At 35.8% G+C, this 12,280-nt stretch overlaps 1 protein-coding gene across 1 annotated transcript in view; it reads right to left on the reverse strand.

Moving 5' to 3' along the window:
- The window catches only part of LOC104163107 (nucleoprotein TPR-like), a gene marked incomplete at its 3' end in the record, with an annotated part of 32,860 nt that overhangs the window by 20,270 nt on the left and 310 nt on the right, over nucleotides 1–12,280 (reverse strand). Inside the window, exons 2-14 of the mRNA XM_009701994.1 lie at nucleotides 10,682–10,786; nucleotides 10,149–10,222; nucleotides 8,680–8,776; nucleotides 8,216–8,319; nucleotides 7,399–7,563; nucleotides 6,567–6,659; nucleotides 6,364–6,444; nucleotides 4,821–4,908; nucleotides 4,158–4,298; nucleotides 3,067–3,158; nucleotides 2,050–2,247; nucleotides 1,407–1,514; nucleotides 661–887 (exon numbers count right to left, since the gene is read on the reverse strand). Of these exons, the coding sequence (XP_009700296.1) occupies nucleotides 661–887; nucleotides 1,407–1,514; nucleotides 2,050–2,247; nucleotides 3,067–3,158; nucleotides 4,158–4,298; nucleotides 4,821–4,908; nucleotides 6,364–6,444; nucleotides 6,567–6,659; nucleotides 7,399–7,563; nucleotides 8,216–8,319; nucleotides 8,680–8,776; nucleotides 10,149–10,222; nucleotides 10,682–10,786 (1,573 nt within the window). The remainder of the gene's footprint in view (nucleotides 1–660; nucleotides 888–1,406; nucleotides 1,515–2,049; nucleotides 2,248–3,066; nucleotides 3,159–4,157; nucleotides 4,299–4,820; nucleotides 4,909–6,363; nucleotides 6,445–6,566; nucleotides 6,660–7,398; nucleotides 7,564–8,215; nucleotides 8,320–8,679; nucleotides 8,777–10,148; nucleotides 10,223–10,681; nucleotides 10,787–12,280) is intronic.

Here is a 12,280-nt window from a genome sequence, read left to right on the forward strand (position 1 = left end):
ATACACAACGAGGCATACCAAGATAGCCCAACTCTTACGTTTTGTCACAAGTCCTTCAGTGCGCATTTATGGTATCTTTGAAAGTTAAGCACCACTGACATTTTTGTGCAAGCTTACAGGAAGATTGGCCTCTGGGTTTGCCATTTTGTAGATGACAGAGAAAGTAGGGTCTTTTCCATGAAAAGCAAAAACAGAGGCAATTCTACTCGTGTGAATAACTTCAACCAACAGTCAGTAGCATGAGCAGAGAATCAGGCTAAGAACTTTTAATACAGAATTGCTTTACAGCTAGTGAATTAGATATGCACATACTCAATTTTTTACTCACTTAACAGGAATGAAAACTTATCTTTTTTTGAAAAACAGCTCTGTTGTGTGAAATTACATTTACTAAAAGACCGACCATTATTTTTAATTTGGATTTTGATGACAGGACCTATTACAAGATATACAGCTATAAAGCCATTTTAATCTAAACCTGAAGACAACGTTGCTTAACAACAATTTGCCTTTATGAATTACACAGCTACTCATGAGCCTATGCGCATTTACATATGCACACAATTAATAACAATCAAAAGTAAAAAACTGAAAAGTGTTTGAATAAATCCCCGTTACTACTCAGTATAAACAGTTTACTAGAAGGAACAAATAACCTACTTAGATGATGTTGTTTCTTGCTCCTCTTTCTCTCTAGCCTCTCCAAGCTCCCGAAGAGCCACCAAGAGACGCTGATTCTGCTGCTGAAGTTCTTCAATATTTCTGTAAGAGACTAGATGTTGAGATATCACTTCAGAAGAGCTACTGATGTCAGCAGAGCTCACTTCTTCATCACGAATCACATGATTGCCTCTGGCTTCTTCAAGCTCCATTAAAAGCACATGAATCTGAAATAGAACATTCTAGTGTAAGACTTGCACACAGACTCAAAAGTTTGCCCTGAAAAACAGTATTTTAGAAATAAAGTACTTGGAAATTAAGTATAAAAAAATATACAAACTATTACAATCAAGAAATCCTTGTAAGATAATTACACTATAAAAACCACATTCTGACAAAAGGAAGTCACATCAGTATCAGAAGTAGATAGTCTGTTCAGTTCTGCGAACAGATCACAGGACATTCCAATGAAACAAAGTTGCATATGTGATTTTTCCATGTCAGATGTTTAGCAGTATTGTCCTAAAGCAGCATCACTTCTATCCAGCTAAACTTACTCCCATTTTGTAAGCAGAAATACCATGTTGTCCTAAGGAGAAGCTTTCAAGATCACTAAGGCTTTTATGACAACCAAAGTCTACAGGATTGTGGCTGAACACAACTTCCAAGAACATTTCAGAAATACAGCACCATATTAATAAAGAAATAACAAACAGTACATTTAACCATAGCAACATTTGCTCTACCTGCTGTGAAAGATCTTTTACTTGTATTTCCAGTCTCTGGTTTTCTCTTTCAAGCAGAGAAGCATGCTTATTGGCTTTATCGGCATCCTCCTGCAATCGCTGGATTTCCTGCAAGCATACAAACATTAAGAAACACGTAGCAATTCAACTCGGACACATTCCTTTCCAGAGAGATAACACCACGTAGAGACACGCCTTGTGGATCAAACTGCGCTTTACTACTTTAAAGTTACACTCCAAAAGTTAAACCCCACATATTTGGGAATCAAAAGCCACGTTCTTTCATGCTGTATTAGTGTATGTATTAAAAGTAATGGGAAGTGAGCTCCAAAGTCCAATTTGATTTCTTTGGACAGACAAATACTAATCTTTGTTTATAAAGAATTCTACTCTCTCAGAAAATTAAGAGATTTATGTCACCACATTTAAGCCTTCACTATGAAAAACTCTGAAAAAAGTTGGTTCTGTAAAATACTTTTTACAGTCCAATAAACTGCAAGCTAGAAAGTTCAACAGATATTTTCGCCACAATAAAAGGTGACTAAAAGATCCATTTTATATATTTAATAACAGCCATTAGAAATAATGAATTAAAAATCCATATTTTTTCATAATTTTACATGCTCTTTCCTTTTATACTGACCTTCATAGCTTGTTCAAGCTTTGCAGACAGACTAGCAACAGCTTTTTGGGAACGCTCAAATTCTTCACGCTGACGTTTTAAGATTGGTGCTTTGGCTTCTACCTCCTGCACTATTTCATCCAAATATTTATTGATTCTCTTATTCTCCAGCTTTTCCAAAAGCAACTGATCCTGAGTTTCTACATACGCATTGTACAGCTGCAACAAAAAAAATGTTTTCATTTGTTTTTGATACATCTGCACAGACCTCTTAAAAACAGCCACCCGTAATTACAGAATTCATACCTTAAGGCAGTATAACTTCATACAACTCTAAACTAGTTAATTTAGAGAAACAAGTTAGACTTTCAAAACAATGTGTTTTTAGGACTCATACCACGGCAAAGCAGTTCTCCCTGTTAATTTAAAAATGGCAAACTTTCATACTGCAACTGTATGCAATAAAAGAATTCGAACTAAAAGTGACAAATCTTAAGCAAGTTTAACACAATAGAAATATCAAAACTAGTATCACGAAAGCAGGAAGCACCGATGAAAGTAATTTAACAGCTGGACAGAATGACCAATAAAAACAAAATGAAAATACAAACTGCATAAGCGGAAGTGTAAAAAAACCCTACAATATGTATGACTTATGCTCATTTCTTCTGCAAGTTATCAGTCAAATGCACAGCAGTACAGAATAAAAAATTATGTAAATAAGAAAAAAAAGCTCCTGCCAAAAATGCATACAGAAAAGTTTATGTGCACAAAAAAGATCTCCCATATTTCAGAAAAAGAACTTAAAGACCCTACAAATGTTTTGATCTACTAAAGAAAAACTGTGAGGTATGTTGAAAAAAACGCCAATAGTTTAGCTAGTAAAGTCTGCCTCAAATGCATGAAAATATTTCAGTGACTTCAGTCGGGCATTACACCAAATCCAAAACAGTGAATGAAGTCTGCACCCTCATACTGTCAGCGTATCTCTGTTAGCATTTCAAGGGCCTTGAAATTGAAGAGTTTCTTCTCACTCACCTCAGTTAATTTCATTCCAGGCTTGACTACTTTAGCTACTGCTGCAGCAGTGGGAGACATAGCTGCCAGCTCCTCCTCAGACAATATGGCTCCTGAAGACATAATCCCACCAGTTACCATTAAAAAGCTCCAGTAATTCCCCTCATAAATATTCTTTATTAATACAAGGAATGTCTTCATGCACCTTTTTGCTTTGTAACTGCTGTATTTTAAATTACTATTTTAAGCCCTTAAAGTTATTGTTTTAAGAGTTTTCCGTAACCTACAATATATATACACACATGTGCAGGTAACTGGTATTACATAGAATATTCCATGTCACACATTATCAACATCTCGGACTAGTTCAATTTGAAATGCTGAAAAGTTTTTGCTATTAGACTTTTTAAGTTTAGATCATTTCTGAACATAAGCAATTGAAATAGCTGGAGCAAAGCTTAACACCAGATTTCTTAGCAAACTGCCGGAGGTTTAGAATGGCAGAGCATTGGTTTACTTTCATTAAATTAACATAGGGATTATACACTTCATGCCTCTGTTCCTTCCTGCTCTGCTCTCTCTTTCCTTTAGAAATTACCTATATGTAGCAAACAAACTATTCCTTTCAACAACAACAAAAAGACAGAACTAGAACAGTGAATATTGAGCAAGATTAAATGTTAAACAGAAATTTAAGGACAGAATTTTGGTTTCTGTTGCCTTTTTTTTTTTTAAAGAGGAAAATAAGAACTGTTTATCATCCCCACCCCCCTTTTCAGAAAAACATTAAAAGCATGATGATTCAGCCTTAAGGAAATGTTTCTTCTCCCTTTTCCTTGAAAAGGTAATTCAGATTAACAAAAGAACTTCAAAAAACGTTTCGATAGAAATGCATTTTCTGGTGAGGTGGGGTGAAGTATATATTTTCATATATATATATATACACAAACATACATACACATGAAAAAGCTTCTAAAACTCATAATTAAAAATGACCAAAGATGAATTAAGATAAATGCATTTACTTCCTATAAAATTCAGCAAAGTATTTTCATGCAAGACAACAGAAAGCCTGAGGCTTTATATATTTTAGCTCCCAGTGTTATCCCTACCTTTGCGCTTTGTAGCGGACAGTAAATCATTAGCATTCTCCAGCTCCTTTTCCAGTTTACTGATCTTCTCTCTCAGTTCTTTTTCCATTACAGCTTTTGACTCTTCCACCTCAGCCAAATGCTCCTGCGTTGCTTTATTAGCTAAAATTAAATCAGACAAGCAATTTGCTGTGTTGTGGTTGTTTTTAATTTTGCCTTTTAAAAAAGATCAAAATTTGCATATGTACCTTAAATTTTATTTTAATTTTATACAATCTGCAGAAGCTTAGGCTGATAAGGAAACTAAGTAGCATGACAGAAGCATGAACTGCCGCCTATCACCTTCTCTTAGAAGAAGGCTAAAATATGAACTGTCCTTTTATCAGTGAAAAGGAATTTAAAACAAGAAACTAAAATGAAGATGTATCTTACAAAATTAGATCCTCTCATCAAAATCCAAAGTAAAATTCCAGGTACATTTGAAACTAGTTCCCCTCCCACACCCTCCCAAGTAAATTCAACTACTCACGTAAAATTTTTGTCACAAAGAGATTGATGATCATCCCAAAAGCCTAAGGAAGTTCCTTTCGTAAATGCTCAATACCCATTTTTCAGTGCATCAAGGTAAGTTACCAAGGAGAGCAACTGTTCTGTTCCATTTGCCATTTCTCACTCACAGCTTACCTTCACCTGCTTCCTTCAGGAGCTTGTGCAGCTCTTCTACTGCTCCTGTCAGTTCATTGCTCTTTGCCTCCGAGTCATCAGCAGCACTCTAAAAAAAAAGCATTTTATTTAACCTCTCAGTACACAGCAACTATCTTTCTATAAGAAAGCTCAAACTGACCAAATATTATGAACAGGCAGTTTTTGAGTTAAATGCTAAAAGATTCACCTAAAGTGGACAACTCTCTTTCCGCTTGCATTGTTTCACTCCAATGCAAACTGCCCATCTGAGAGCAAGAAGTGTCACACATTGAAATGATACGACAAATCCAAACAAAATGTATGCCATTTAGCTGCTTTACAGCTGGTGCTGGCTTCGTTCCTTCTCCTCACTAAAGAAAATTCGGAGAAATTTTGAGTACACAATTTTGCTCATTCTGAAAAATTCGGTATTTTTAGGGAATCTTATATAAATAATTTATGTCTCTTTGCTTCCAGTTAGAGATCTCATGAGTGCAAGACTGTACCATACTTCAGCAATTCTGCAAGTCCATTAGAGATAACCGAAATTAAGTTAATTCTACTCTTGCTAATCAGTGAAGTCTCAGAATAGGCTCCTATGGGAGGGCACTCAATCTTGATGCCTCTAATATCAGGTCAGATAAATGTGTCAGCAGTTACAAGTACATAGCAAACCCTACGTTAAGTGGAAGACAAATCTTTAAGCCCCTTCAAATCAATGACTCCATAATAAAAGCATGAATGAATAGGAGGAAAAACAAAAAAACAAAAAAAAACCAAACCAAAACCAAAACCAAATGATAAATGCTAATATATTATGCTCCAGAAAAGTTAGCTATTGACTTGCTGTTCAATGAAGGGACGTTAGTTTAACAGTTTGTTTGATTAGATGTAATGTCAAACTCAGAATTAAGCAGGGTAGAATGTTTATGTGGGGATCTATGCATGAAAACTCAGGAAACAGAACTCATTAACCTGTGAATCTAATATGTGTAAACTAAAGAGCAATCAGTTGTCCTCTTTAGCTGACTTTGCTTTAATCAATACACTACAGGATATTTTTCACTGAATCGACAAAACAAACAAAAATTACTTGTTTAGATTGTGCTTATTGACACAATACATGACATTTAGCTTAATCGGATCACTAACACTTGCAGTGTTTTTTGAAATGAACTTCTACTAACCAAACTCAGAAAATTGTCTTGCACAGTCATACTTTACAAACCTTTCCCTCCCAATAGAACCACATTCATACAAACAAAGCCTCAAAACAGTGAGCATAAAATTACTATTTTAACCCCAGTTTTGCCTAATCTACAAAATGATGCCAGTGATGTGAGATTTCAAATGCTGCCTAAGACAGCAGCAAAGAAAACAATGTTTTGGATGTTTCACAATGTTTTGTAATGGAAGTTAGTCTTCCCCACATCCAGACTTGGCGAGGGGAAACAAAACTGGCTTGCATTACATTTAATGCTAAGATTCAGTCCCAAGTAATACTAACAGACACTTACAACAGAACCAGAATCAACAAACTCACCTTATACAAATTGGATAATTTCATGTGGGCATTCAGTTCATTGTGGAATCTTTCCTCCATACTAGCTTGCTGTTCTTTTGCCTAGTAAATCAAAGAAAAAACCAGGTGGAGGAGCATTCTACTATTTCTATTTCATACATTCTGTTTTTTAATTTGTAGAAGCAACTGTAATGCCATTTCACATATATTTCAAGTTGTCTTACCTCCTTCAGTTTATTCAAAAGGTCTTCCACATGCTTCTGAAGATTCTCATTTGACTGTTTTAAGCTGTTTACCTGTTCCTCCATTCTAGAAACCTGTTCAAAGAATAAATGAGAACACCATGTATAAATGTGTCTTTCTAGCCCAGTTTCTTTTGGAAAATACCCATCTCATTGTTTTCTACTTCAAAAAAAACCTCAGAAGTTCCAGAAAGAGGAGCATAAATGGTTACATTTTCTAACAGTCTTTGCTCCCATGCATTCAGTTAATGAAAAAGTGAAAATCCCCAAATTGCTCTATGCATAAACAAATAAACCCACAAGCCTCAGGGGAGCTAAGTGCCACAGAAAACCTGACCAATTGTCCCAGTTGTTAAAGAAATTGCTCAGGTACCCAAACAGAAGGTCACTGAAGCCGAGTATTTTTGAAATATGGCCACTGATTCTGCCATATATTTTGCTGTAGGAAAACAAAAATTTCATCACCCCACTCCACAAAGAAAGTTAAGTTAGATCCTTCTGCCTCTTTCCCTTATGAAGAACTGTATTTGCACACATTTTAATAGCATTATACCATTATATAGTTTTGTTATCAGCAACTCTAAAATTTCTAGCTTATAATTAAAATCTTTGGCTTTTCTATTCTAGATAATGGTTAACTATACGCATTCCTTAAAAACCACAAGTTAAAAAAAAGACCACCACCTTATTAATTGCAAAGCATACTATTTTTTTAACCTGAATACAGTTATTAGAGCACTAGGTTTTGTTTAATACAGTTAATCAGGAAGTATAATTCATAAGAAATGGCAAGAACACTCAGTAATTACACTACCTCCTCCTTCTTGTTCTCCAGATTACATTTAAGCTCCAGGATTTCACTGCCTTTCTCCCTGGCAGTATGTAGAAGTTCATCTGTTTTGGCTTTCAACTCAGCATTCAGCCACGTGTTTTGATTCTGTAGTAGTTCTTTTTCTTGCTCCAACCTTTTCTCACGGTACTAGAAACAAAGTTGCAGAGAGTAATTGTCCTGCTTCCACAGAAAATAAAGCAGCTAATCAAAGTCCTATGATCAGAGTAGGAGTAGCAAAAATGTACTGTAGTTTAGTAAATAGCACCAAATGACAGGCAGTGTTCCTTATTACATTGGTAATAATAACTTACCAGTCTCAAACTACAATAACTTCTTGAAACTTGAGTTAGTTAACTCAAAGTTTATGTTAGCTGGGAACATGAACTAGATTAGTATCTAGTTTAAGGAAATAAATTAAGGTATCAAAATTTTCCTTCTCTTTTCTCCTCTCTCTCAGCTCTTTCTGGAGTTTATTCTGCCCACAGAGAAATGGTGGGGCTCCACAAATAATTACTTCTCTCCTTTCTACCTGCCTTAATGGGTGGGTAGGAGCACCCACCATTGCCACCAATGAGGCTTGGACTTGCTTGCCCAACTTGATGTTGCCCCCTTGCCTTCCGTAAATGTATGTCTCACTTCCACTCACAGACACCAATTCTATAATAAAATAATTTGTTATAAATAACAGGAGTACACTTGACCTACTTTCAAAGTCAATAGTGACAAAATTATGATTACATCACAGGTAAACTACTTATTAGAACATTAACACATACTATGCATATAAAGTATTACTCACCTTCATGGAAACATCTGATGTTTGAAGTTCATCCAACTTTAACTGAAGTTTCACCTTTTCTGTGTTTGCTTCTGTAAGCTTTTCATTTAAGCGTTTAACATCCTCTGGAGGAAGGAGGAGAGAAATCAGCGTTAAAAAAAGCTAGTAACAATTCTAATTACTTAGCTTAACTAAATTGTAAAGAATGAGAACATGCAAGATATAATGTATGTAACTGTATATTGTGCAATAAGGTATTGTATGTTTTTATATCTACAAAACCAAACAACAAATTTCTGTGTTTTTCTGCAATTAGCATGTAATTTCCTGCCTTGTTTCCTTTTCTCTAAATACTACTTCCTGCTAATCCATTATTTGGTGCTGCCTATACAAACAGGATACTCCAAACCAGTTCAGTTGTTCAAGCATGTCTTTTACTTGGCAAAATCATTGGAAGTACTTTGTTAGTATGTTCTTGGCTATACCGTTTAAGTGTTCAACTTCCTGAGATCGTCTTTCACTTGATCGAACCAAATCTCTCTTTTCAGCTTCCAGTTCTTCTTTTTCTCTACTTAAATGGCTCTGAAAAAAATTGCAAGAGAGCAATAAAGAAACGTGATCAGCTTTCTGTAACAGTTTAGAATCTCTATTTACACTTATCACAGAGAAGCATGCTAAGCCACATGTCAGTTACCCTGGCCAACTGAAAACTGGGATAAGAGGCTTTTATAGTGGGCAGCTGAATCAGTCCGAACTATGTCGCATGAAAACATGCTGTTTGGTTGGTTTTTTTTTTAAATAATTCAAACAAATGCAGATTAATGTACCTCTTTCTTCTAGTGCCTAATAGCCAACACATTCCAATTAATGTTTTTTCCCTCCCCCGTAAATCACTGAGCTACTAAGGTCCAGCTGGCCCTTTATGCTTAAACGTAAAATGCCACTATCACATAAAATTAGGCAGCAAAGATGACAGAAGTTATCAGACAGCTTCCATGACCAGCATACTGATTAGGTAGCTTTCATGCCTTTGCTTTTCAATTGGCATAAAGAGGTCCAAGACTCTCTCTGGCTCTAGCTGTATTTGAATGAAGATTAGAATGAAAATTGTTGAACTTAGAGCAGATGAAATGAACTGAAGGCCTAACAGAAATCCAAAACAAGCAACAGGACCTGTTGAGAACTGCATCTAATTTTACTATTCTTTGCAATAGTAAAATAGTAGTTTTGATAATTAAGACTTCATGGAAAGTTTTATTTGGTTAAATAAAAGAGATAACAGAATAACCAAGGAATGAACACATGCAAAAAATCAGTATCAAAATCAAATCAAAGTCAATAGTCTTGGATCATTTACAGGCTATAGTACTGCCTCTGCCTTCTAAGGTGTCAATACAAACCACTTCAGCTAGTCCCAGGTAAGCCGCTCTGGGGAAACAATCAGATTCGTCTTCTCATTATCAAGAAATCAATCTATATGATAATGTTTTTGCTTCCTGCTCCAAAATTGGTGTTCTGCTGGATCAGTCAGCTGAAGTGACTCATCCTGCAACCCCACGACTTTTGAGCATGGAAAAGTGTGCCAGGGTGTGGAAAAGAACAGGAGAAAAAACCCAGAACTCTTCTTTACACCTTTATCTGATTTTTGAGGTGCAGCTTAAAAGTCACTTCACAAAAAGTTTCAGCTACAACGAAACAATCTATCCAAACTGAAATAAAAGCATCTGCTCTGACATACATTCACTTGTAATTCAGTTTGCTAAAACATCAGCATTTATTTAAAAAAACCACACAATTTTCCGGTACACACAGCCATACAGACATGTAAATATGTACATCAGTACATATTTGTACTGATATTGATACAGTCCAGTTTGGAAATGGACTGCATTCCTTGCTGTAAGGAGACAGGTGAACCAAAGTCTTTCAACTGATCGTCTATTTCTTCCAGTACCTGAATGGCTGCATTACGATCCTGAGCAGCTTCCAGTTCCTTATTCTTCTCATTCAGTGACTTCAATTGTTCATCTGTTGGATAAGAAGAAAGAGTAGTGAGGGACCTCCGCTGTAACATAATGACAGAATTCACTCTCCAGCTGCAATTAAGTCAAAATTTCCCTTAACATCAAAAGAGAGAGAGAAAAATTCAAGACTTCACTATGGATGGACAGGGTAGTATTGTGGCCAACTAATGCAATCCTTAGAGCAGAGGCATTTGTCATGAAGGTCAACACATAACCCACTGTACTACTATTACCGCAAAAATCAGAATGAAAGGAATTTTTTTCCATTAGAACAAAAATTCCATTTGAAAAAAAAAAGTCCAACTTGAACACAAAAGCAAAACATCTCTCTACTTGCAGAAATAACAAATGTAGTTGATGCATGGATTTGCAACTCGCATTTAAAATGTAAAGCATTTCAGCATAACATTGGACTAAAGAATGAATATCCTGTCCAATCTCAAGGATGTGCACTTATACTTACGAAGTTTTTTAAGCTCCTCACGGAGAGTTTGACATTCTTGTGTCTCATTTACAAGTCTCTCCTGACTTTGAGCCAGACGCTTTTCTACTTCAAAGTACTGTTGTTCTGCAAAATAACAATGTTATCTCAGTTTCACTTAATTTCTCACCTTTATCAAGGATCCTTATTAATAGACATCTTTATTAAAGAATGCTATTCATAAAGAAAATATCTAAAAATAATAAACAGTAGAATTTGAAGAAAAAAGTATTTTTGAAGGCAAAAAGATGCATTTCCATATTGAATTAACATTGTTTAAAATACTTTGTTAGCATGGGAAGTGCTACATTTCCAGAAGTGATCCATAAAATACCAGCCTAATTAATTTTAAAAGTTCTTTAACATTTTTGACGTAGCTAAAGAACATTCTATCAGCACAGCTATGCAGTGTGGCCTCATGACCTTAAAACTTCTTTCACCTGTAGCATATTCCTATATACATACAATAAAATCCATATAACCGTAGGTATCAAGGGATTTGATTTAGAAAATTTTTAATGAACACTTCTTAAAATGAACTTTTGTGCTCTATGCTGCATATCCCATAGCACCGAAAAAAATAATTAGATCTAAATTTTGGTTATCTGAAATGGTAACTGTGTCATAGAGCTTAATGTAAAATACTTAATAAAAGCAGAACTAATCTCACTCTCAGGCATAGTGGGCTTCTAAAGAAGTACTGAGGGATTTTTATTTATCTTATACTTCCTACAATATCTTACAATTTCAAATAATGCTGCCCCTCCAGCCACATATGAGGAGAATCAACCTGAAAGTGATTGACCTGTGCGTTACCTTAATTTACACTACACTACATTTACTTTAGCAAAACTTTTATCGTGAAAGAGATAGAAATGTTAAAGGAAAGGTGGAAGTAAAGTTTACATCAGAAGTATGCCACCTACTTGATAAATGAACTCATATTCACAACGCTGCCCAGCGCTTACACTCATCTACACTCTTCTCTCATTTCTACTCCAGTTCTCTACTGCTATTATTTTTCTGTGATCAAGTAACCTCCAAATTAATATAAAAATACTGATTTAACCAGAGCATTTTATGGAGAAGTTATAGTCCTCTACATGGAATTTAACAGGAAAAGTATAAACTTAAGGCTATTTGACAGTTGGGTAAACAAATCATTACTTCTCTTCCACTACAAGGATCAAAGCAGACTGAAACATATCAATGCTTGTTAAAAATCTGATGAAAATCTGCTCTTTAAGCCCATTTGGAATGCAGTTTTAACCCTGAATAGTCCTTCACAAAAGGGAAAATAAAAAATAAAAATCAGACTCCTCTTGCCAAACAAAAGTGGGAGAAAAAAAACTCTGTCAGGCCTCAACTGAAGGGCCCCTTCCCAGCCAAAGGACCCACACACCCACCTCACAGGCCCCAGATCAACCCCTGAGAGCGCTTCGAAGACAACAACGACCCGGCAGCCCCAGCCCTACCTTCCTCACTGCTCTCATCAGAGGCGACCACGACATTGCTACTCGCCAAAAGCGCCTCGGAGAAGAGACCACCCGACCCGACCTTAGCCCACTCGTCCGCAGCCGA

The sequence above is a fragment of the Cariama cristata genome, unplaced genomic scaffold, assembly GCF_000690535.1.
Source record: "Cariama cristata isolate BGI_N322 unplaced genomic scaffold, ASM69053v1 scaffold10176, whole genome shotgun sequence".
NCBI classification, from domain to species: domain Eukaryota; kingdom Metazoa; phylum Chordata; class Aves; order Cariamiformes; family Cariamidae; genus Cariama; species Cariama cristata.